This window comes from Chlamydomonas reinhardtii, chromosome 16 (assembly GCF_000002595.2).
Source record: "Chlamydomonas reinhardtii strain CC-503 cw92 mt+ chromosome 16, whole genome shotgun sequence".
NCBI lineage: Eukaryota > Viridiplantae > Chlorophyta > Chlorophyceae > Chlamydomonadales > Chlamydomonadaceae > Chlamydomonas > Chlamydomonas reinhardtii.
Window position 1 is genome coordinate 4,937,052 of NC_057019.1, and position 25,521 is coordinate 4,962,572.

At 64.3% G+C, this 25,521-nt stretch overlaps 2 protein-coding genes across 2 annotated transcripts; both read left to right on the top strand.

Annotated features, from left to right (window-relative positions):
• Positions 1 to 78: 78 nt before the first annotated feature.
• Positions 79 to 21,936, top strand: CHLRE_16g685450v5 (uncharacterized protein). Its single transcript, XM_043071539.1, has 37 exons — positions 79 to 549; positions 824 to 941; positions 1,090 to 1,288; positions 1,538 to 1,658; positions 1,890 to 2,006; positions 2,288 to 2,470; positions 2,824 to 3,136; positions 3,501 to 3,748; positions 3,985 to 4,269; positions 4,563 to 4,724; positions 5,023 to 5,344; positions 5,486 to 5,598; positions 5,823 to 6,065; positions 6,293 to 6,511; positions 6,703 to 6,809; positions 7,004 to 7,274; positions 7,519 to 8,310; positions 8,538 to 8,825; positions 9,082 to 9,333; positions 9,490 to 9,826; positions 9,990 to 10,177; positions 10,364 to 10,705; positions 10,871 to 11,058; positions 11,233 to 11,707; positions 11,867 to 12,081; positions 12,316 to 12,559; positions 12,736 to 13,554; positions 13,767 to 14,195; positions 14,419 to 14,606; positions 14,799 to 14,945; positions 15,125 to 15,608; positions 15,850 to 16,529; positions 16,784 to 17,206; positions 17,449 to 17,953; positions 18,183 to 18,259; positions 18,476 to 19,473; positions 19,790 to 21,936. Exons 1-37 carry the CDS (start codon positions 310 to 312, stop codon positions 21,085 to 21,087), a joined length of 12,630 nt encoding a protein of 4,209 aa, XP_042915941.1. The 5' UTR covers positions 79 to 309; the 3' UTR covers positions 21,088 to 21,936.
• Positions 21,937 to 22,248: 312 nt separating this feature from the next.
• Positions 22,249 to 25,521, top strand: CHLRE_16g685400v5 (uncharacterized protein). Its single transcript, XM_001692039.2, has 7 exons — positions 22,249 to 22,461; positions 22,580 to 22,836; positions 23,017 to 23,185; positions 23,446 to 23,581; positions 23,839 to 23,970; positions 24,176 to 24,260; positions 24,469 to 25,521. Exons 1-7 carry the CDS (start codon positions 22,374 to 22,376, stop codon positions 24,667 to 24,669), a joined length of 1,068 nt encoding a protein of 355 aa, XP_001692091.1. The 5' UTR covers positions 22,249 to 22,373; the 3' UTR covers positions 24,670 to 25,521.

The following is a 25,521-nucleotide window of genomic DNA, read 5'->3' on the forward strand; positions in this document are numbered from 1 at the left end:
ATTGGACCATTAGACAATTGACAAAGGGTAGCAACAAGGCTATTTTCAGTTGCTTTGGATGCAAGGACGCGTGAAAACCTCTTGACAACCGCATAACACGCACAACCTTCCATAAATCAATTGATTGAGGCTACTCAAGATATACACGAGACCTAGGGTGAAAACGGTGACGGTCGCTTCGATAAACAAGCAGCGGACTGGCGCGGGGCCGAAGCTTAGGTCCTCAGGGGGAGCTGACTTGGTAGCAGCTCCTACGCCACAAGCATTATAATACGCAGCATGGCGCGGAGGTCGCACTAACAGAGGACCATGCCGACCAGCGAGCATAAGCGGCCGCTGGACCCGCCCGTGCCAGAGTCGCCAGTATGGCTGCCCTCTATTGCCCAGGGCAGGCTGCCCGGCCGGACGGGCAGCCCAGGGGCCGGGTTCACTCTGCCGAAGACTCGGCAGATTCCCATGCCCACGCAGCTGAAGAGCAATGCCGACCTCTTCAGCATAGGCACCCTGCCGTCCATGGAGCATCTAGAGTTTGGCACGAAGCGGAAGAAGGTGAGGGGGAATGCCGCTGGCTAGCGGGGAAGGCGAGGGAGCGCGGGGGGCGGGGCCTCGGGACCAGGTTTCGACGTGTCACCTGTGAAGGGGCGCCGGCGTGGTAGGGTGCCGTACGGCGCTACTTAGCACCACAAAGTCGCAACGAGGCTTACGGATGCCGCAAGCCTAAGCGCCCTATCGCGCGAGTCACTTCTAGGATGTGTGCATGCGCCAGAAAACGGGTGCGGTTGTCCTGCATCCCATGCCCTCTTCCCGATTGCCCCTGCCGCAGTCTGCCATCCCCAAGCTGCCGTCCATCGACAAGCGTGAGGCGGACCGGGAGGCGGTCACCAGCCAGCAGCCGGACCTGCAGCCGCCGCGCAGACCCGCGCGCTCGGACCTGTCGTCAGGTGCGCATGCATGCGGCTGGGCCGCGGGCGCCGCCGCCCCCACTCCACCGCCTAGCCCCGATTCGCAACAGCTGCACCCGCTCCTACTGCACATGCACATGCCACAACACATTGCATAACGCCTTTGCACATGCGTCATGCCGCGCAGACCCCAGCGAGGATGTGGACATGGAGGAGTCGGAGCTGCCTGCCGATGAGGAGGAGGTGCTGGAGGGGCCCAAGGTGGACGAACGGGACGCGGGCTACGATCCCGACATGATCCCCGGCATCAACTCCGGCGACGACGTGGTGGAGTTCTACGGCAAATTCGGACAGGACTCCCCCGTGAAATTCTTCTACTGCAACAGGTAGGCTGCGGACTGGCGCTGCGCTTGGTAAGGGTAGAAAGGAGACCTAACAGCACTGCGTGCTGAAGGATTGGGGGTCGCGTGCAGAGTACGGTGTGAGGGCAGGCCGGCAAGGGGACGGCCGGGGCATGGGGTGCGGGGCGTGGGCCATGGTGGCCGGCGCTTGGACGCTGGGTGCAGCGGGGCATGCGGTGGCAGGGCGGCTGCACCCAGTAACGGTGTTGGTTGCGCCGCTCCTGCGCGCTGCAGGGCGCCTGAGGGCATGCGGTTCCGGCCCTACGACCTGTTGGTGGTACGGCGTCAGAAGATTGGGCCCGAGTACTTCACTGTCAGCGCCACGGGCGTCATGCGGATCAAGCGGGGCGTGCAGGTGCGGGCGGGGGCATGGGTACGGTACCCGGACCGGGCAGGGGCGTTGGTGTGCAGCGGGCGCATGCAGGCTAGCGGAAGCAGGCAGGCGGAATGCAGGGCAGGGCAGTGGCTAGAGGCGGGGGCAAAGCGGTGGCACTGCGGCATGTCTTGGAAGTTTGGGCAGGCGTGTGCCGCCCAACCGAAGGCCGTGCACTCATACGGCTGTCTCCCCTCAACCACTGCGCAACAGGCTGAGTTCACGCCGCTGGCGGAGTGGGTGCGGGAGAAGACGCTGTTCGACCTGATTAGCGCGATTGGCTTCTTCCGCAACTACCTCACGGGGCGCTGCTTCCGGCGCTGGCTCAAGGTGAGACACAGGCCCAAAGCGGCTGCGCACAAGCGCTGCTACCAGCAGTACGGAACGAAGCTGCGGCTCGCTAGGCAGGGGCTAGGCAGGGGTCCACACTGGGGGCAGGGCGGCCACATCGGCTAATGCTGGCCAACCAAATCACGGCTCAGGCAGAAGTCGCGGTTGTGTGAGGGCAAGGGCACACGCGAGCCAGGGGGCATGACTGCGACCGTGCTCCCGGGCGCTGCCCCGTCCATCCGCTCCCACACTCTCCCACCCGCTTCCGCGTGTAACAACAGGCGGTGCGGCAAAAGAACTTCAACAAGGTGCGGTCCAAGATCCAGGACAGCCTGTTCCTGGCCAAGCCCACCTTCTGCCCACACCTGGTGGAGATCTTCGCGGCGGTGGACGAGATCCGCAACACGCCCTTCGCCTCCAACAACCAGCAGCTGTACCTGCTGCAGGACTATGCGGAGCTGCAGGTGGGGAGGTGCACAGGCGTGCGGGAGGCATGCGGGAGGCTTGGATGTGGGGGAAGGCGTGGGCGTGGGCATAGGCATGCGGGAGGCTTGGATTTGGGAGCTGGGCGTGGGATTGGGGATGGGGAGGCGTGCGGGAGGCTTTGGATTATGTGCTGGGCGTGGGCATTGGGATGGGGAGGCATGCAGGGGGCCTGGAGATAAGCATAGGCTTCTGTGAGGCTCTGCGTCGGAAGGAATCCAAAGCGTGTGTGCACGCGCGCGCTAAGACCGGGTGAAGGCTTTGGCGCGGTTACCTGAGCAAGGTAGCCAACCGGTATCAGCGCTTGACGTGATGCACTGTGGCGGGGACGCAGGTGAGCACACGCGAACACAAGGCCAAGCCGGCGCTGGAGGCGATCGTGGAGAAGGTGCAGAAGGTGCTGGAGCGCGTGTGCCGCGAGGTGCAGAAGCAGGCGCGGCTGTACCAGCAGTCGGTGCGCGACCAGACGGAGCTGGAGGACACCACGGGCGTGGAGCTGCTGCAGGGGCGCAGCGCGGGCTGCGCGCGGCCCATGATCACCATCAAGCGCGAGAAGATCGAGCGCGCGCAGAACTTTGCCCGCGTGATGCGGGAGGTGACCATGCTGGGCGCCTTCATCCGCCTGGCGGACTATCTGTTTGTGGAGGGTGAGGGGGAGGGGGGGAGAGGGTGAGGGGGAGCGGGGTGGAGGACAGGGCGGGGGGGGGGGGGGGTTGCAAATTCCAGCCCAAACTAAACCAAACCAAGCTAAAACGGGGGGGGGGGCAGGGCGGGGAGGAGGCCGGGCTGAGGGCTGGTGGGAGGAGCAGGGCGGGGGCAGCAGGGCGAAGCAGCAGGGCGGGGAAGGAAGGGCGGGGGAGGCAGGGCACCGGGATGAGGTTCGAGGAATGGAGCATGGTGCGATACGGGGCCTCGCACACAGGCGCGTTGCTAGCACCACCGCCACCACAATCACCACCGCTGCCCCTACAACCGAAACCTGCTTTGATTCCTCGCCTGGGCCGCTCTCAGGTGTGATCAGTCGCGCGGTGACCACGGTGGAGGATGTGCTGGACCTGCTGGCGGCGCCGAAGACGTCGGCAGACAAGCAGGTCAGCAATAAGGGCGTGTTCACCACCATCATCGGCTTCGTGCCCGAGTCCATCACCTTCACGCCCGACGACTCGGCGGTGCTGGACGAGCTGAACAACATGATGGAGGGCATCATCGCGCTGGCGCAGCAGGCGCCGCGCCTCATCTTCATGCGCGCCTTCACACAGGTAGGAGCTGGGGTTGGGGGGCGACGTGGGTGCTTGCTGTGCGTGCGTGCGTGCGTGCGTGCGTGCGTGCGTAGGGTGATGGTTCCTTTTTCGGCCGGATTTGGATCGCCGGGTACCGGCGTGGCTTGCACGCGCGCGTTGCCAACTTTTCGTGCTTACGGTACGGTATCCTCTCTCCTGCGCCCCTCCACGCGCTTTGCCCTGCCCCGCTTTCTCCCCCGCCCCTCCGCACGCAGTACTTTGAGGGCAAGCCCTCCGGCCTGAACCCCGCCTCCGTCATCCGCGCCTCGCCCTACTTTGGCGAGCTGCGCAGCGCCATCAACAACACGGTGCAGGAGGACTACGGCGCGGCGCGCGAGTACGTCAAGCTGTTCGAGGCGTACCGCATGGTGTACGACTTCGGCCGCACCTGGAGCTACGAGGAGTACTCCTCCAAGTCCAAGAGCCTGCGCGAGATCCGGCGCGACATGCACAAGCAGCGCGAGTGGCGCAACGAGCTGGACCGCATGAAGATCTCCAACGTGAGCACTTGCGAGATACAGCTGTTGGGGCCTGTGCGCGTGATGGGCCGCAGTTGATAACTGGGGCCAGTGTGCGCAAGCCGCCGACTTTCGGGACCTGGGGCTCCGTGGCTCGCGGGCGCTATGTGCGTGTGTGTGTGTGTGTGTGTGTGTGTGTGTGTGTGTGTGTGTGTGTGTGTGTGTGTGTGTGTGTGTGTGTGTGTTTGTGGCTTCTTCTGTGCGGACTCGCTGCCTCGTACGGAGTCTCACGGCCATCACATCTTGGCGCGTGTGTGCAAACTGCGGCCCTGCAGGTGGTGGGCTGTCTGTACGTGGACAGCAAGAGCCTGCGCAACGACCTGATGCCCATCACGCTGACCACGCTGGAGAAGATCAAGGGGCTGCTGCTGTCCATGGCGCGCGACACGTGCCTGTCCGTGCTGGAGGACGTCAACACGCGCATTGCGCTGCTGCAGGTGCGTCACCCGCCCGCCACGCCGCCCCCTTGTTTTTGCCTACCCGGAAACCTGGGTTTGGACTATGGGTTTCGCCTAACCAGGAACTTGGGCCTGGAGTTGCCCACCCTCCCTGCCTACCCCTACTTCCATCCACACCCCACCACACACAGCTCCTCGCCTGACCCCAACTTCTCTCCTTCTCTTCCCATTGAAGTCTGATACCTGTTTCGTTGGGCTCGGGCATATAACCCCCCTTCTCCTTCTGTCCTAACAACAGCCACCTCCGCTACCTCCGCACCCCTCCCCCACGCCGCAGGCCCGGCCCACTGCGCTGAACGAGTTCATGGCCTACCAGGTCATGCACGCCAAGCAGGTGGAGTCCAAGAAGTCGGTGCTGGCGGCGGTGGCGCAGGTGGACGACATGTACGACATGCTGGCGGCGTACGAGCAGAAGGTGCCGTACCAGGACGCCGTGAAGCACGACGACCTGCGCGAGGCCGCCACCACCTTTGTGACGGAGCTCACCAGCGGCAAGGAGTTCATGGCCGACCACAAGGAGGGCCAGATGGAGAGCCTGGCTGCCAACATCGCGCGCACGCACGAGGAGCTGGCGGCCATCAATGCCTCGCTCAACAAGGGTGCGTGGATTGGGTTGGGTTGGGTTGGGTTGGGAATAGGCTGGGTTGGATTGCGGTTTGCATCATTGTTGCCGTACTGGTGGCAGGGCACGGTGGCAGGCTGGTCATGGCCTCCAATTCAATCCCGCCACCCGCGCGCAGGCGACTACGTGAACCCCGACGCGGACGCCGAGTCTGTGCTGGCGGACGTGGAGGGCGTGCTGTCGCAGCTTCGTGACCTGTCCACCGCCTGCGACACCTACAAGGAGTACCAGGTGCGCGACGGCGCGTGTCCGGGCCCGTGCCTTCCGCATCCTGCCACTCTACCGCCGCATTCCGCACACCTGGCCCTGCTGTCTCTGTCCTCCCCACCTCTGCACCATTCCCGGCCCTTTTACCACTTGCCATAGCAGTATGCCGCACTACTCACACATAGCTCCGCTTCGCTCTCTTGCCCCGCCTCTTACCCCGTATCTCTGCGATCCCCTTTTCTCTACAGACGCTGTTCGAGCTGGAGTCTGACAGCTTCATGGACCTGACGGCGGTGGAGAAGGAGGCCAACGCCAAGTACCAGCTGTGGAAGAGCTTGTTCGACTTCATGGAGAAGTCCCACAACTGGACCGAGGACCCCATCCTGGACGAGAACGGCCAGCAGCAGATGTCCATCGAGGCCATCCGCGCCGAGGTGGAGGAGTACGCGCAGCGCGCCTACAAGATGGGCAAGGCGGCCAAGGAGGACCAGGTGCGGTGCTGCCGTTGACGGCGGGGGCGGGGAGGCGTCTGCTTACTGGATGGTGCTGGTGTGCATCCACGTGCGCATCCGTTCCTCCCGCAAGCATACACACGCACACGCACACACGCCGAGTAGCACACCCTACAACCAGTTGCAGTTTGTTTGTCACCGGCAGTCCTGTCGCCCTTTTCCACCCCACCTCCCCAATCAACAAAACCCGCATCTCGCTCGCGCAGGTGGTGGTGCGGCTGAAGGACTGCATCGACGACTTCAAGCAGATCATGCCGCTGGTTGAGGAGCTGGCCAACCCGGCGCTCAAGACGCGGCACTGGGAGCAGATCTTCAAGCTCATTGACGCCGACATCCCGCCAAACGACAACGGCGTGGGCTACGCGCCCTTCTCCGTGCGCATGCTGCTGCAGTACAACGCGCTGGACCGGTACGAGCCCATCCAGGTACGGCAGGGGGTGGCTGGGGTGGCTGCAGGTTTGGCGCAGGCGCTTCGTGCACCGGGCACCGGGCACGAGTGGGAGTAGCGGGGTGCATTTGGGTTTTAATGTTGTTGCGCTGGTGTTGCAGGGCGTTGATGTGTGTTTGTTAGTGTCTCACCTCCTGGTGGTGTTGTGCGTGGCTCTGCTCCCCACAGTCCATCAGCGGCGTGGCCTCTAAGGAGTACAGCCTGGAGAAGGTGCTGGAGAAGATGAGCAAGGACTGGGAGGGTGTGGAGTTCCGCTGCATCGAGTACAAGGACACGTGAGTGGCGCCCGCGCCGCTTCTAGCCTCTGCCGCCAGCCCTGCCTGCCTGCCTAGCTATCCTCCCTCGTCCACATGCGCGCTTATCCCGCCCTGGCCTCTCTCTGCCTTTCCTTGCCGCCCCTGTCTCCCCGCCAACCCGCCACTCCCCGTCCCCTGACTCACCGGTGCACCAAATAACCCTTCATTCACAGCGGCACCTACATTCTGGGCGGCACGGACGAGATCCAGGCGCTGCTGGACGACCAGATTGTCAAGACGCAGGCCATGCGCGCCTCGCCCTACATCAAGCCACTGGAGGAGCAGGCCACCAAGTGGGAGGGCATGCTGACCACGCTGCAGGACATGCTGGACAACTGGCTCACCTGCCAGGCCACGTGGCAGTACCTGGAGCCCATCTTCAGCAGCCCCGACATCCTCAAACAGATGCCGGAGGAGGGCGACAAGTTCCAGGTGGTGGATGCGGTGAGTTGGGGCGGGGGCTGGCGTGGCGCGGCGTGGCTCGCCACGTACGGGGCGAGATTGGGGTGTTCTGGGGTGTTGAGGTTGTGGCCTATGGCTGGCTACCTGGAAGCTATGTGGTGCATGGCACTTGCGCGCGCGTGTGTGTGTGCGTGTGCATGCCACTGGGATTGCGTGGGTTCTTGCGAACACACCGGCTCCGCAACCGACCTTGCCTTGCTGTGTTGCCCCCTCCGCTGACCCGCAGTCGTGGCGTGAGCTGATGGAGACGACGTCGGAGGCGCCCTCCTGCACCAAGGTGGCGGAGGAGCGCGACAAGCTGATGTCACTGCAGGAGGCCAACCGCCTGCTGGAGGAGATCCAGAAGGGCCTGGCCGCCTACCTCGAGCTCAAGCGCCTGGCCTTCCCGCGCTTCTTCTTCCTGTCCAACGACGAGATGCTGGAGATCCTGTCGGAGACCAAGGACCCCACGCGCGTGCAGCCGCACCTGAAGAAGTGCTTCGAGGGCATTGAGAAGCTGCGGTTCGAGGGCCCGCACGCGGAGATCACCGGCATGGTGTCCTGCGAGGGCGAGCTGGTGCCGCTCAAGACGCGCATCAAGCCCGCCGACGCGCACGGCAGCGTGGAGAAGTGGCTGGTGCAGGTGGAGGCGGGCATGGTGGAGAGCGTGCAGGAGAGCTGCCGGCGCGGCGTGCTCAGCTACCCCGCCGCCCAGCGCTCCAATTGGGTGTTGGAATGGCCGGGCCAGGTGGTGCTGGTGGTCACCGCCATCTTCTGGACGCGCCAGGTGGTTGCAGCCATCTCCAGCCCGGACAAGGCCGCGCTCAAGGAGTGCGCGGAGCAAAACACGTCGCAGCTGGGCGAGATTGTGTCGCTGGTGCGCGGCGAGCTGAGCAAGCTGAACCGCGCCACGCTGAGCGCGTTGGTGGTGATGGACGTGCACGCGCGCGACGTCGTGGTGGCGCTGGCGGCGGAGAAGGCCGTGGCCGGCGACCCCAACCACTTCAGCTGGCTCAGCCAGCTGCGCATGTACTGGGAGGTGAGGCCGGCCGCCGTGTGCGTGTTTGCATTGTGGAAATTTGGGGTGGACATGTGCAACTGGGCCGACGGTCTGCAGGGGTTAGGTTGCGGTAGGGTCAGCTGAGGCGCAAACATGCGACATGCGTACAGCGCAGGCTCTGTCTGCCGTATTACTTTTGCCACGTGACATGCGACTCAGAAGCTCACACGACCGCGCCCCTGCTCTCGCCCCACACCCGACGCCAGGCAAAGGACCCTACGCAGGCTGAGGCGGACGAGGGCACCATCATGGTTCGCATGATGAACGCCGAGGTGGAGTACGGCTACGAGTACCTGGGCAACAGCATGCGCCTCGTGGTCACGCCGCTGACGGACCGCTGCTACCGCACGCTCATCAGCGCCATCCACCTCAACCTGGGCGGCGCGCCCGAGGGCCCCGCCGGCACCGGCAAGACCGAGACCACCAAGGACCTGGCCAAGGCGCTGGCGCGGCAGTGCGTGGTGTTCAACTGCTCCGACACCCTGGACTACCAGGCGCGTGTGTGTGTGTGTGTGTGTGTACGTGTGTGTGTGTGCATGTGTGTGTGATACGTGCTTGTGTTTATGTGTTAAAGAACAACAAAACGAAGCGTGTGTGTGTGTGTGTGCTTGTGCTTGCATTATGAGTGCTTTGGCGCTTCCCTGGTCTTCCTCTGCATTGTCCTTTCCAGCTCCACACCGTCTTGTTGAAACGGATCCCTCTCTCTTTGCATCCGGTGTGTTTGTGTGTTTACGTGTATCGCCCCCGCAGACTATGGCCAAGTTCTTCAAGGGCCTGGCCAGCAGCGGCGCCTGGGCCTGCTTCGACGAGTTCAACCGCATTGACCTGGAGGTGCTGTCGGTGGTGGCGCAGCAGGTGCTGGAGATCCAGCTGGCCGTCAAGCAGCGCGTCAAGTCGTTCTTCTTTGAGGGCACGGAGCTGCCGCTGCGGCCCACATGCAATGTGTTCATCACCATGAACCCGGGCTACGCCGGCCGCTCCGAGCTGCCTGACAACCTCAAGGTGTGTCGACGTGCTGCGCCACCCATTCTTAAGAAGCCAACTGCACCCCTTGCCTGCTACCAAGCTTTGCTTTGCCCTTTCACTGCTTCGGGTGCACGCGTTCTGATTTTTATAATTGCAACCCGTGTTGTCCCTTCCAAACTCCCAAACGTCCAGGCGCTGTTCCGCACGGTGGCCATGATGGTGCCCGACTACGCGCTGATCAGCGAGATCATGCTGTACAGCAATGGCTACCTTCAGGCGCGCGAGTGCGCGCGCAAGATCGTGGCCACCTACAAGCTGTGCTCGGAGCAGCTGTCCAGCCAGGACCACTACGACTACGGCATGCGCGCGGTGATGGCCGTGCTACGCGCCGCCGGCAACCTCAAGCGCCGCTTCCCCGACTCGGATGAGTTCGTGCTCATGCTGCGCTCCATCATCGACGTCAACCTGTGCAAGTTCCTGTCGCACGACGTGCCGCTGTTTAACGGCATCGTGTCAGACCTGTTCCCAGGTCAGACCTGAAAGCCAGTATTCACACATACGGCGCTTCCCTGCTGATTTCATCCTCCTCTTCCCCTCCCCTGCTGCCCCACCTGCTGCCTACATAGATTCGCCACGCCACACAACGTTATTATATACGCTCCACCTCCGTCTGCTGCTTTCCATGCCCGCAGGCGTGGTGCTGCCGGAGCCGGACTACGGGCACTTGATGGAGGCCATGAAGCGGCAGTGCGCGCTGCACAACCTGCAGCCCACCGAGTACTTCCTGATGAAGACCATCCAGCTGTACGAGATGGTGGTGGTGCGCCACGGCCTCATGACCGTGGGCCAGCCCTTCAGCGGCAAGACCGCCAGCCTCAAGGTCAGTCACCAGCGCCGTTAATTGACTTGCGGCCACCAACGCATTAACGCATGGATGCCTCTTACCTGATAGCGCCCCACTAGCCTCACTCCCCCGCTGCGCTGGCATGTGAGCAGCTGTGTGCCCGCTGCGCCCATTTGCTGTGTGTCCGCTTACTCCACAAAACACCCAAAACCATAACCACAGGTGCTGGCTGGCGCGCTGTCCGACCTGCACGACCGCGGCATCACCGGCGCGCTGTACAGCCGCGTGCAACTGCGGGCCATCAACCCCAAGTCCGTCACCATGGGCCAGCTGTACGGCGAGAACGACAAGGCCACGCAGGAGTGGAAGGACGGCGTGCTGGCGGTGACCTTCCGCTCGCTGGCCGCCGACCCCAGCGAGGACCGCAAGTGGCTGGTGCTGGACGGCCCGGTGGACGCCATCTGGATTGAGAACATGAACACGGTGCTGGACGACAACAAGAAGCTGTGCCTGCCCAACAGCGAGATCATCCAGATGAGCAGTACCATGTCCATGATCTTCGAGGTGCGTGGGGAGGGGATGGCGTGAGCGGGGGCGGTGGGGCTGCATAGCAGCAGTGGCCGCGCACCGGGCCCATGCGTACGGTTAGGAGTGAGTGTGTCCTGCGCCGTACGTGCTGACTAGACCGAACTTGCCAACGGGTGCCAACGGGTGCCAACGGGTGCACAGGTGGGCGACCTGGCCGTGGCCTCGCCCGCCACCGTGTCGCGCTGCGGCATGGTGTACCTGGAGCCGCACCAGCTGGGCTGGCAGCCGCTACTGGCCTCCTGGATTAACACGCTGCCGCGCACGCTGGGGCCCAAGATCCGGACCCACATCGAGAAGCTGTTCGAGTGGCTCGTCCCGCCCTGCCTGCGGTGAGTCCTGCGCGCTTGCCTGCCCCGCATCCACACACGGCCCGTGCTTGCCTCCACCACCACGCCCACAAGTTCGGCCCCCTGCAGCGGGCGCCTGCCCTCTCGTTGCAGCTGCTGTGACGCCGGCCAGCATCCCACACACACTCTGCTACTGCGCCGCGCAATCGCACGCAGGTTTGTGCGCCACGACGCCAAGGAAGTCAGCCCTACGGAGGACATTGGCCTGGCGCGCACCACCATGCGCCTGATGGCGGCGCTGCTCACGGAGGACTTTGGCGCGCCGCTCAGCATCGCTGCCATGGCGGCCGCCGACAAGGCCGAGAAGGCCGCGGCGGACAAAGTCGCCAACAACGCGGCCGCCGTGCTGGCGGCCGTCAGCTCGGTTGTCGCCGGGGCGCTGGATAGCACGGACGGCGCGGAGGCTAAGGCGGCGGATAAAGCGGCGGTGAGCGACGGCTTCGGCGCGGAGGCGCAGGAGGTGGCGCCGGGCGCGAGCTACGACGACACCACCAAGACGGTGCTGGTGGAGAGCGTGTTCCTGTTCGCGCTGGTGTGGTCGCTGGGCTGCACAGGCGACGGCGAGAGCCGCCGCAAGTTTGACGCCTTCCTTCGCAGCATGATGAGCGGCGTCATTCCCGACGGCTACGCGGTGAGTGGTGGTTGGCGAGCCGCTTGGGGCTTGGGGCCGAGGCTTGGGCCTGGGCGAACGCTGTACCGCACACTGCAAGGACTGCAAACACGCGGCTGGATTGCTGCAACGTGCTGAGTGGATGTGCGCCTGTCTCATGCCTGCTCGTCCCGGCTGCAGGACTACACGACCGCGCCCAAGGTGCACATGGCGGTGCCGCTGCCCTCGCCCGACAACGGCCACACCGTGTTCGACTACTGCCTGCACAAGCGCAGCGCCGCCAAGGGACTGGTGCCGGGCCGCTGGCAGCTGTGGACCGACACCATCCCGGAGCTGGACATCCCCGCGGACGCCCAGTTCGCGGACATCATCATTCCCACCAAGGACTCAGCCCGGTAAGCCGCCACAACAATGCCTGCTGCCTGTCCGTGCCCAACATCAAACTCACCTCCTTACCTCTCGTCTCTTACTTCCGGCCCTGCATTGTCCCACACCTTCATGGAGTAACCTCCCCCACAACCACCACCACCACCCCCACAACTAACGCCTCTACCTGCGCTCCGCTCGGTTTAGCTTGTTTTGGTTTAGTTTGGGCTGGAATTTACAACCCACCGCCCCCCCCTCCGCAGCTACACGTTCCTGATGGACCTGGCGCTGCAGCACAACCAGCCGCTGCTCATGGTGGGCCCCACCGGCACCGGCAAGTCCACCTACATCAACCGGCACCTGGTGTCGGGCCTGCCGCGCGAGAAGTGGACGCCCATCTTCATCACCTTCAGCGCGCGCACCACCGCCAACATGGCGCAGGACCAGGTGGACGGCCGGCTGGACAAGCGGCGCAAGGGCGTGTACGGCCCGCCGCCCGGCCGCAGGGTGAGTCCGTGGCAAGCGACTGGAATCCCTGTTGAATGATTCAACCCCACTGCTGTGCGCTACCACGCACACATGTATACGCACAAACAAGATACCGCACCCCGCAGCTAGCATAACCACGTGTTTCCCAACGCGTCTGACTCTCCCACCTGTCGAATCCCCTGTGCCCCTTGCAGGCTGTGGTGTTCATCGACGATCTGAACATGCCAGCCAAGGAGACCTACGGCGCGCAGCCGCCCATCGAGCTGCTGCGCCAGATGGTGGACGGCGGCGGCTGGTACGGCCGCGACAACGCCTTCCGCTCCATGGTGGACGTGCAGGTGGTGGCGGCCATGGGCCCGCCCGGCGGCGGCCGCACCTTCGTCACCAACCGCTTCCTGCGCCACTTCAACGTGCTGGCGCTGGCGCAGGTGTCGGAGGACTCGCTTGTGCACATCTTCCGCACCATCCTGGACTGGCACCTTTCCAAGAGCGCCTTCCCCGGCCCCGTGGCCGCGCTGGCGCCGGGGCTCATCAACGCCACGCTGGAGGTGTACACGCAGTCCATGGCCAAGCTGCTGCCCACGCCCACCAAGAGCCACTACGTCTTCAACCTGCGCGATTTCGCTCGCGTGGTGCAGGGCGTGATGATGCTGCCGCGCGAGAGCCTGCCCAGGCCCGCCGACCCGATGGACGACTCCGCCGGCGGCGGCGCGGCGCACGAAGGCGTGGCTCTGTACCGCCGCCTTTGGGTGCACGAGGTGTTCCGCGTCTTCTACGACCGCCTGGTGGACGACACCGACCGCCAGTGGCTGATGGGGCAGGTCAAGGCCACGGTGTCCGCGCACCTGGACACCGGGTTTGATGGGCTGATGGAGGGACTGCTGAGTGCGGAGGACAAGAAGGCGGGGCGCGCCATCACGCACGAGGACATGCGCCGCTGCTTCTTCGGTGACTACGCTGACACCAACGAGCCCGAGCCGTCGCTGCGCAAGTATGCCGAGGTGGCGGACGTGGTGAGTTTGTTGCCGGGAAGGGGCAGGGAGGGGAGCGGGCCACACTGAGCGACTGCCTGTGGCAACGGCGCTCAGACCAAGAAGGCTGTGGGCTGTGTGTTGGGGCTACTCGCCGCATGTCTGTCACACTCTTTCGCCAACAATAAATGCTAACACGTGCTTGCTCCCTCCCCTCCCCTCGCTGCCCCTCCCACCTCCTCGCCTCCCGCCAGGCCACGCTGCTGACCACCATGGAGGAGTACCTGCACGACCACAACGGCACCTCCAAGCGCCCCATGAACCTGGCCATGTTCCTGTTCGCGGTGGAGCACATCTCCCGCATCTGCCGCCTGCTCAAGCAGCCCGGCGGCAACATGCTGCTGGTGGGCGTGGGCGGCAGCGGCCGCCAGTCCCTCACGCGCCTGGCGGGCTTCATCTGCGGCATGGAGGTGCTGCAGGTGGAGATCGCGAAGAGCTACGGCCGGACGGAGTGGCGCGAGGATCTGAAGAAGGTGCTGCGCAAGGCGGGCGCGGACATGAAGAACGTGGTGTTCCTGTTCAGCGACACGCAGATCAAGGACGAGTCGTTCCTGGAGGACATCAACAACATCCTCAACAGCGGCGAGGTGCCCAACATGTTCCCGCAGGACGAGCGCATGACGGTGAGGCAAACGACTGCCGGGATGCCGCTGCAGTCGTACAGGCGGCATTGTGCTGGGTGCTGGGAGTGTACCTAGGTTGCGGCTTGCCAAGCAGTGTCGCGCCATTCGGGTTTGGGAAGCGTTGCTGTTGCTGACGGCGTGCAGCAGTGTGCGGCCGTAGGTTAACTAGTGCGCTTGGCATTTATGGGGTCTTAATCGCATCCGTGTGTCTGCCGGTCCACAGATCATGGAGGCGGTCCGACCTCGCGCCGCCAAGCGCGGTCTGGAGACGCCGCTGGAGCTGTGGGGCTACTTTGTGGAGACCTGCCGCCGCAACCTGCACGTGGTGCTGTGCTTCAGCCCCATCGGCGACGCCTTCCGCGAGCGCCTGCGCGCCAACCCCTCCATCGTCAACTGCTGCACCATCGACTGGCAAGTGCCCCGCACACCCCTGCCCTCCCCGCTCCCGCTCCGACCCCACATACGCACGTGGCGGCTGGCCCGTACGGTTGTCCCTCCATCCTGAGGACGTAGCTGCGCACACTCTCACAACCCACCGCTCATACTGCGAGCCCTCAAAACTACGGTATCTTGAATTTCTTATCCTCCCTCCACGCAACACAGGTTCCAGACGTGGCCGCGTGACGCGCTAGAGGCGGTGGCGTTCAAGTTCCTGCGCGAAATGGATCTGGACGAGACCACCCGCAAGCAGCTGGTGCAGCTGTGCCAGGCCTTCCACTCGCGCATCCGCGCAGCCAGCGAGGACTTCAAGTGAGAGCCAGACCACACGTTGTAGCCCCGGACAAAGCCTTAACGGCTAGGCAGCTGGTTGTAGTGGATGGCGCACACATCAACCCCTACCTGCTGCATGCAAGACTGCACCCGCGATCAATATTACTGAGCCGCGGGCTGAGCGATTGCTTCATTCCTGATTGTTGCGCCCTACGCAGGCACCAGCTAGGCCGCCACAACTACGTGACGCCCACCTCCTACCTGGAGCTGATCAGCACCTTCCGCACGCTGCTGGACTCCAAGCGCGCCGCCAACCGCAAGGCGCACTCGCGCTACAGCGTGGGCCTGCAGAAGCTGCAGAGCAGCAGCGAGCAGGTGGCGGGCATGCAGGCGGAGCTGCAGGCGCTGCAGCCGCAGCTGGTGCGCACCGTGGCGGAGGTGGAGAACCTCATGAACGTCATCGCGCGCGAGAAGGCCGAGGTGGTGGAGCCGAAGGCCTTGATTGTCAAGGGCGAGGAGGCCAAGGCGCAGTCCAAGGCCGACGCAGCAAAGGCGATCAAGGACGAGTGCGAGGCGGACCTGGCGGAGGCCCTGCCCATCCTGAACGAGGCGCTGGCGGCGCTAGACACGATTGACGAGAAGGACATCAACTACATTAAGAAGCTGGGCAACCCGCCCATGATCATCAAGCTGGTGCTGGAGGTGAGTGGAGGATTTGGAAAACGTGCCGGGAGTTTGTGTGTGAGCGCATGTAAAGGTCGAGCCGGGAGGAGAAACAGGATATGCGTTTCTTCTGTCGCCGTACTCGCCTCACCCGAGCACCACCTGACCTGCCTGCCACTTCGCTTTACCACTCCTCCCGGCTTCTTACTCTTCGTACTCCCCCTTCCTTCCACTCTCCTCCCTCCCTCCGTCCCTACCACCACCATCATTACCATTCCAGGCGGTGTGCGTGATCCTGGACGTCAAGCCCGCCAAGATCAAGGACGACACCGGCAAGACCATCCCCGACTTCTGGAAGCCCTCCGTGGGCCTCATGAACGAGCGCGACTTCCTGCAGCGCCTCAAGACCTACGACAAGGACAACATCCCACCGCGCATCATCGGCGAGATCCGCGAAAAGTACGTCAAGAACGAGGCCTTCACGCCCGCCGCGGCGCGCAACGCGTCGCCGGCGGCGGAGGGCATGTGCAAGTGGGTGCACGCCATGAGCTCGTACGACCGGGTCGCCAAGGTGGTGGCTCCCAAGAAGGCCAAGCTGGCGGAGGCGGAGGGGCAGTACGAGGAGGTGATGGTGGGGCTGCGGGCGAAGCAGGCGGAGCTGGCCGACCTGCGCGCCAAGCTGGCAGCCATGGAGTCCGACCTGCGCACCAACACCAAGAAGAAGGAGCGGCTGGAGCAGGAGGTGGCGCTGTGCAGCATCAAGCTGGAGCGCGCTGAGAAGCTGATCGGCGGGCTGGGTGGCGAGAAGCTGCGCTGGACGGAGTCGGCGCAGGCGCTCAAGGACGCGGCGGTGTCCCTGACGGGCGACATGCTGGTGGCGGCCGGCATCATCGCCTACTGCGGCGCCTTCACCGCCAGCTTCCGGCTGGACGTGATCGAGAGCTTCGTGGACATGGTCCAGTGAGTGCTGGGGGTGCGGGAAGGGTGTGTGGGGCGGCTGGTGGTGCTGGCTGCAGCCTTGCAGGCGGTGGGCTGGCGGGGTAACAGGAGGGTGTGTGGGTAAAGAGAGGCGGCACAGGGCGCACTGCGGCCGGACAGGCGTGCGTGGCGTGGCGCGTATGGCAACAACTCCTGCTTTAGTACTCGTAATCCCTTGCTAACCGACACGCATGCTCACCACCACCACCCTCCTGTCATCCATTACATCCCCTCAGGAGCGCCGGCATCCCGCGCTCGCCGCGCTTCAGCCTGGCCACGGCGCTGGGTGACCCGGTCAAGACGCGCGAGTGGCTGATCGCGGGCCTGCCCAACGACTCCTTCTCCATCGAGAACGGCATCATTGTGGCGCACGCGCGGCGCTGGCCGCTCATGATCGATCCGCAGGGCCAGGCCAACAAGTGGGTGAAGAACCTGGAGAAGGAGCACAAGCTGCAGGTGATCAAGCTGTCGGAGGGCGGCGACTTCCTGCGCGTGCTGGAGAACGCGATCCAGTTCGGGCTGCCGGTGCTGCTGGAGAACGTGGGCGAGGAGCTGGACCCCAGCTTGGAGCCGCTGCTGCTCAAGCAGACGTTCAAGAGCATGGGCGTCACCTGCATCCGCCTGGGAGACGCCACCATCGAGTACAGCTCTGACTTCAGGTGCGGCGGAGATGGGAGGTGGAGGCGTTGGAAGGGGAGGCGGGGTAGAGAGGCAGTGGAGGGGAGGGGAGGTCCGGGGTGAGATTAGCAACAGGGGAGGGAATTACCAACAGCGACGGTAGCACGGAATTAGCAACAGCGACGACTGCACACAACACAGCGCTGTATGGCTTTCGCCGGCGCACACCTATTGGCTATCTCACTCACGCGCTCACACCCACACCTCCACTGTCCCACCTCAGGTTCTACATCACCACCAAGCTGCGCAACCCGCACTACCTGCCCGAGGTGGCGGTCAAGGTGACGCTGCTGAACTTCATGATCACGCCCGCCGGCCTGGCGGACCAACTGCTGGGCGTGGCCGTGGCCACCGAGCGGCCCGACCTGGAGGAGCAGAAGGCGCAGCTGGTGCTGCAGGGCGCCGAGAACACGCGACGCCTGGCCGAGATCGAGGACAAGATCCTGGAGGTGCTGTCCAACAGCACCGGCAACATCTTGGAGGACGAGACCGCGATCTCGATCATCACGGAAGCCAAGACGCTGGGTAACGAGATCCAGGAGAAGCAGCGCGCTGCCGAGGTGACGGAGAAGGAGATCGACCTGGCGCGCACCGGCTACAAGCCATGCGGCGACTACACGTCCATCTTGTTCTTCTGCATTTCCGACCTCGCTAACATCGACCCCATGTACCAGTACTCCCTGCCCTGGTTCGTGAACCTGTTCGTGGCGTCCATGCATGCGGCGGAGGTGAGCGGTTCTGGCGAGGGAGGAGGGGGTTGCAAGCCCGGGCCCAACGAGTATGTAGGAATGAGGGTGGGACGCGCTGGGTTGGGCGCGGGCGTGGGAGGCACATGCCGTTTGTGGAGCACTGAAGCATGTGCGGAAATGGACTGTAACTGGTAGCTGCGCTACCTTCGCTGCTGACTGACATGCTTCGCGCGTTGCTAATTGTCCCCCCCCACACACACACCTGCAGCCCTCCAACGACCTTCAGCGGCGGTTAGAGAACATCTACGACCACTTCACCTACAGCCTGTACCGCAACGTGTGCAGGTGCGCAGCACCCTTCGCCAGCGGCTCGCTGCTTGCGCCATAGCCACTACCTTCCCCCTTGGGTTTGGTTTAGTTCTGGTCGCCATCTACAATCCCCTGCCTGCCCCAACACGGCACCTGGTGCCATCACCATCTCCACTCTCACACTCCCAGCCTCCTGACAGCCACACGCACACACCCTGACACTCCTACTACCGTACCCACACCCTGCGACAGGTCTCTGTTCGAGAAGGACAAGCTGCTGTTCGCGTTCCTGCTGTGCACGCGCATCCTGGAGACCAAGGGCCGCGTGGACATGGACGAGTACATGTTCCTGCTCACTGGCGGCCTGGGCGCCGCCGACCACCGCGCCAACCCCGCGCCCGACTGGCTGGTGGAGCGCGGCTGGCGCGAGCTGTGCCGCCTGGACAAGCTGCCCACCTTCATGGGCATCGCCGACGCCTTCGCTGACGACCCGGAGGCCTGGCGGCCGCTGTACGACGGAATGGAGCCGCACCGCGTCACGCTGCCGGGGCTGTACAACTCGTTGGACGCCTTCCGCAAGCTGCTCATCGTGCGCTGCATCCGGCCGGACAAGGTGGTGCCGGCGGTGCAGGACTTTGTGGACGCCAACCTGGGCAAGAAGTACGTGGAGCCGCCGCCCTTCGACCTGGCGGCGTGCTACGCCGACTCCGCGCCCACCACGCCGCTCATCTTCGTGCTCAGCCCCGGCTCCGACCCCACCGCGGCGCTGCTGCAGTTCGCGGGCGAGCGCAAGATGGCCAGCCGCCTCATGGCCATCTCGCTGGGGCAGGGACAGGGCCCCAAGGCCGCGGCCATGATTGCGGAGGGCGCCAAGGCCGGGTCGTGGGTGGTGCTGCAGAACTGCCACCTGGCGCCCAGCTGGATGACGGCGCTAGACAAGATCTGCGAGGAGCTTCAGCCCGACACCACCAGCCCCGAGTTCCGGCTGTGGATGACGTCCTACCCCTCGCCCAAGTTCCCGGTCAACATCCTGCAGAACGGCGTCAAGATGACCAACGAGCCGCCCAAAGGCATCAAAGCCAACATGCGCCGCTCGTTCATGATTGAGCCCATCTGCCAGGACAAGGATTTCTTCGAGGCGTGCGGCAAGCCCGCGCCCTTCAAGAAGCTGCTGTTTGGCCTGGTGTTCTTCCACGCGCTGGTGCAGGAACGCCGCAAGTTCGGGCCGCTGGGCTGGAACATCCCGTACGGTGAGCGAAGAGGCGGGGCGTGTGTGTATGTGTTGGGGGGGGGCTCTGGAGGATAGCGTCGAAGCCGGATTGTGAGTGCTGGATGCCGGGCAGGGCAAGGCGAGGACAACAGGCTGCAGGAGCTGGCAACAGGACCTGCTAAGTCATAACCACCGCCTGCCACCACCACCACCACTACCACCACCACTACCACTACCACCACCACTACCACTACCACCACCGCCACCACCACTACCGCCACCACTACTACTACCACCACCACCAACACCACCAACACCACCACCACTCACGCCAACCACCTGCCGCCCACAAACAGGCTTCGACGACGGCGACCAGCGCATCAGCGTGCGGCAGCTCAAGATGTTCCTGGATGAGAGCGCGCCGGGCGCGGCGCCGCCCTTCGCAGCGCTGCGCTACGTGACGGGCGAGTGCAACTACGGCGGCCGCGTGACGGACGACAAGGACCGGCTGCTGCTCAACACCATGCTCGAAAAGTGCTACTGCCCCGACATCATCAATTACGAAGATTACAAGCTGTCGAGCAGCGGGCTGTACTACGCGCCAGCAGAGGGCGACCGTGCCTCGTACCTGGCGTACATTGACACGCTGCCCATCAACCCGCTGCCCGAGGCCTTTGGCCTGCACGCGAATGCCGACATCGCAAAGGACCAGAACGACACCGCCGCCATGTTCGCCAGCCTGCTGTCCATGACGGGCGGCAGCGGCGGCAGCGGGGGCGGCGGCGGCGGCGGCGCGGCGGGCGCGGCGGAGGAGCGCGTGGCGGGCATCGTGTCGCAGTGCCTGGCGCGGCTGCCGCCACAGTACGACATTGAGGCGATCCAGCGCCGCTGGCCGGTCAAGTACGAGGAGAGCATGAACACGGTGCTGGCGCAGGAGGCCAGCCGCTTCAACAAGCTGTTGGCGGTGTTGCACGAGTCGCTGGCCAACATCCAGCTGGCCATCCAGGGCCTGCTGGTCATGTCCAGCGAGCTGGAGGAAGCCTTCGCCTCCATCGCCATCAACCAGGTGCCGGAGCTGTGGAAGCGCCGCTCCTACCCCTCGCTCAAGCCGCTGGGCTCCTACCTGGACGATCTGTACGAGCGGCTCAACATGTTCACGGCCTGGGCTGCCGGCGGCCCGCCGCCCAGCTTCTGGCTGCCGGGCTTCTTCTTCGTGCAGTCCTTCCTCACGGCCTCGCTGCAGAACTACGCGCGCCGGCGCAAGGTGCCCATCGACACCGTGGGCTTTGGCTTTGAGATGCTGGGCATGGAGCACGCCGCCTACAAGACGGCGCCGGCGGAGGGCGTGTACGTGCACGGGCTGTACCTGGAGGGCTGCGGCTGGGACGCCGGGCCGCAGCGGCTGTGCGAGAGCCAGCCCAAGGTGCTGTTTGTGAACGCGCCGGTGATGTGGCTGCGGCCGCAGAGCGCCGACAAGAAGTTCGATTACCCGCACTACGACTGCCCGCTGTATCGCACCGCGGACCGGCGCGGCGTGTTGGCCACCACCGGCCACTCCACCAACTTCGTCATGTTTGTGAAGCTGCCCACCGACCAGCCCGCCAGCCACTGGATCATGCGCGGCGTGGCGCTGCTCACACAGCTGTCCGACTAGAGCAGCTAGCTGCGGGTATGATGGCGGTATCATTAGCTGCGGACATGCACGGCGGGTGGGCGTGTGAGCGGAGCGGGAGGGGGCGAGCAGGCGGTGCGGTGTGCTTGTGGTGTTTTGTGATGGTGATTGGAGAGATGTGGGTTGAGGCGCCGCCTCGCGCGCGCGCACGTTTGTGGGTTGTGGGGCGTGCGCGCGTGCGGGGACTTGCTGTTGTCACAGGACGTGACGGGATGGAGGGGTAAGCAGCTGTGGCTGGCGTGCTGTGGTGACTGTCAGACTTCGCATGCCTCGTGTGAGATCGTGTGGCCAACGTGTGGCCTGCATCGGAACAGGCATGTGCGCTAGGCGTGCAGACGTGGGGGTGACAGGGCAATCAGGGACTTAGTGGGTAGGCTACGCACCCGACCAACAACAGGGACAATACGCGTACGAATGAGGCATGTGTTCTCGTGAGCGCATTGATATACAAAGCTGCGGTACTAGAGGCAATACGTATATGACGTTTGAGCTAGGTGGTGGATTTGGGATGTGAAGACTCGGCACTGCTATGTGCAACCAGGAGTGAGGGTGTCAGCGTGCTCCAGGTAGCGGCATGTGTCTGCGAGCGGCCCAGTTACTTGTAAAGCACTAATGGCTTGTCTAAGATCAAAAGGTGCCAACGCCTAGATCATTTGTCAGGTGTCGGGCCCAGGAAGAGTATTTGTAGCCGGGCGCGTCGCTGTGTCGTCGTGGTGTCTGGGGCGTGAGCGTGCGGGCGGGAACGTCCACGCGGGGGTGGCTCCTGGGCTGCAACTGTGGCCCGTGGCCCTGCATACGTCTGCCCCTGGAATTGGTGCAGTACGCCAATGATCCTTCCGGCCACACGCCGCCATTCACTCGTGGCCTTCTGGACGTTGGGGGCACGGCAGTTGGCGGGCCTGTCCAAGAACCTGGACGACCCACGGTTCAGGCCTTTGTGCGCTGCCATCTAGCGCTCAGCTGACTTGCTCAGCGGTCCTTGTTGGCGGCATGGCGGGAGGAACCACCCGGGTGGGACAGCGCGAAGACGGCTGCGGCCAAGGCTGCGAGCAGCGGACCAACCTCGGCCCCAATTCCGTTCCCGCGAACGCCCGCCCGACCGCCCCATCGAGTCCTCTCCGCGCGCACAACCTTAAGTAAATACACTCTGGACTTCACTTGCTTACCACTGAGAAACGCCTGCAACATCCTTGCATCAGTTTTGCGCTTGGACCGTGCCTGGCTAGGTCAGCCTAGTGCTCGCACGCTTCAATTTGTAGGCAGCCATAATGTCCACACAAGACCTAGAGGGCAAGACTGCCCTTGTGACCGGCGCAACCAGCGGCATCGGCCTCGAAACCGCCGCGGCGTTGGCAAGTGAGCTTAGATCGCCATGGAACGCACTTTTCATAACATTCAGCAATCCGATGTCCACCTGGTAGCGGTCAACCTGCTGAACTCTCAACTGGCGAAATTCCCGCGCCTTCTTGGACAGGTCGGGGGGCGAACGTGATTCTGGGCGTGCGCAACACTAAAGCTGCGGAGGATGTGGTGAAGCAGATCCAGGAGCGGTACCCCGGCGCCAAGCTGGTGGTCGGGCCGTCCCTGGACCTTCTGTCCCAGAAGAGTGTGAAGGAGTTCGCGGACTGGGTCAACAAGACGTTCCCGAAGCTCGACATCCTGGTCAACAACGCTGGTGTGTCCTTCATGCAGCGCACCATGACGCCGGAGGGTGTGGGCGGCATCGCCCAGGTGCGAGGGCAAGCCGGGGTAACGCGCGGGGTGGGGTGCGGCCGTGAGGGGCTGTCGGAGCGTGCCGCGTGGCGCTGCGCTTCGTGCCGTGCGCCCGGCACTCGCACACAGACATAATGCAACACTTGCGACCCGCTGAACCCACCGACTGCCACGCCACGCCACGCGCCGCGCGCGCAGACCAACCACCTGGGCCCCTACACGCTCACGCGGCTGCTGGAGAAGAAGCTGGTGGCCAGCAAGGCGCGTGTGGTGACGGTGGCGTCGGTGACGCACCGCACCACGGTCATGAAGGACGCAAAGGCCTTCCTCACGGACTGGCGCTCCGGCTACTACCAGCACTCCAAGCGTGAGCAGCAGGGGGAAGGGTTGTAGATACCAGCCCAAACTAAAGGGGGTGCTGAGGCTGGGGCTGCGGCTGCGGCCGCACACTCCTTCAGAACCTGTACGCCCTAACAGCGCGCTAGCGGCAGCAGCAGCCGGGCCTGTGACTGACGCGCCCTGACAGTCTGGGGGTCTGCAACGTTGTTGCCCGCGCCGCAGCTTCTGTGCCCGTGTCCACGCTGTGCTCTCATGTGTCCCATGTGTGTGCTACCTCCCACCTTGCAGTGGCCAACGTGCTGTTCGCGTACGAGCTGCAGCGGCGGCTGGGCAACCACGGCGTCACCTCGTGTGCCGCGGACCCTGGCGGCGTGCGCTCGCACATCTGGGACACCAGTCCCATGTTCAAGAAGGGCTGGAAGAAGTGAGTGCGCTAGCGTGATGTGTCTCGCCACGTGTGTGGCGGCTGCGGCCCCGTGACTGGGCTGCGTGCCACTGGGCCTGCGCGTGCTTTCCCCGCGCCCGCGCGTGTCCACAGCATGCCTGAAGTCCGGCGCAGCGTGTGACCTGGATCGCCGACAGCCCGTGCCGCACCGCGCGTCAGACCCTCCTCCTCCTCGTGCCCTTGCACTCCTCACCCCCTGCCCGGCCCGCCTTCCCGCCCGCCTTCCCGCCCTCCAGGACCATCATCGACATGTGCTACAGCCCGCCTGTGGACGGCGCCAAGGCCGTCATCCACGCCGCCACCGTGGACTGGGCCAAGGACCGCCGCACCGTCAACGGCACGCCGGTGCTGCCCGCAGACGACCTGCGGTGGGTGCGGGCGGGGTGGGGTGGGCGGGAGGCTGGGCGTGGGGCTGGATGCCGGGCTCGGGGCGGCGAGCAGTGGGATGCCCTATGGCCAGGTAATCCGGCATGGGCAGACAGCGCGAGCTGCAAGCTCAACCTGTCATTGTGTTGGTGGCCTTGGGGCCTGGACCCTGCATGCTGCAGTCTTAAACATTTGCGGACGCCGCAGGTACTACTCTCGCGGCCTGTTCACGGCGCCCACGCTGTGTAACCTGGACGGCTACACCGGCAAGGGGTTCGGCACCGGGCAGCAGGTGGGGCCCGCAAGGTTGCATGCATAAGAGGCTTGTCTTGCCACACACGCTACGTGTGTCTGCCGCACGCATCCTTTTACACCCACCCAGGTTAGCCGCTGTGTCCTGAACACCACAACATGCCACCCCCAGCCTCTCCACCGTATGTCAGCAACACCGAACTCGCCCGCTTCCGCCTGTCGCTCTTCCCTGCCCCTCCGGCCCGCAGATCAAGGGCACCCTGTGGGGCCTGTCCACGCTGTTCACCAGCCTGTGGGACTGGCCGCTGCGCAAGCTGAGCGGCGGGATGCTGGGCGGCGCCACCAGGCCGGTGCGCTCCGCCACACAGAGCTACGACGCCAAGCTGGCGGCGGAGCTGTGGGACGCCAGCGCCGAGATCGCCGGCGTGCCGGCGCAGCCCGCGGTGTAGAGGCCTCGCCACGCGGCAGGGCGCGGTTTGGGGCAGGTAGGCCCAGTGGGAACACCTGCGCGGTTGTTGGCGTGAGTTTGGGATGGTAGTACGGCATTGAGTATGTGCGATTGGGCGCATGGCGAAGTTGGGGTGGCATTGGCTGGCAGCGGTGGGCGGAGCTGTGGGGAGACGTAAGAGAAACGGTCCGACGCATGGAGGTTTGCGTTGAGCGCTGCGCGTTGGCTGGCAAGTGTTGGCGTTGAGCAAACCAGCGCGTGTGCAGGGATTGCGAGCTGCTGTGAATGACAGGGTGTTGCTGGTTGTTGTGCGCTTGCGCAAAATGCTACAAGATGAAGCAGCGGTTGGGCCAGTGAGCATACGCTTTGGGCGGCGACACGTGGGCAATCTTGCAGTGGTGTGGCCCAAGGCGACAGGCGAGTCGCGGCAATAGGCAGGTAGGCGTAAGGCGCAGCGCACCGCAGCATAGGTGTGAGCATTGGGAGACACGCTGTCAAGGTTGCTGCTACGTTGCTGCTGATACGACTTGTTGGTTGGCGTGTGGCGTCCGAGTGATGCGCGCCCTCCGTAGGGAAGTGCGTGTGGCAGAGGTGGTGTGGTGCATCTGGTGCGCTCGCCCGGTGCTGGTCAGAGAAGCTCAGCCCGGGAGCCTGTTGCCGAAGGGATTACTGTCTACAATAATCTGAAGGCGCAGGTCGACAAGGGCTAAGGTGTTCTGGAAGCTTCAGGGAGCGGCGGTTACGGTGGCCGGTGGACTAAGGCAATCGAGCAACACGATAGGATTGCCCCCGCTGAACATACGGTACACGGATTGCAGGTCACACGCATATGCAAATATGCAATTAAAAGCCG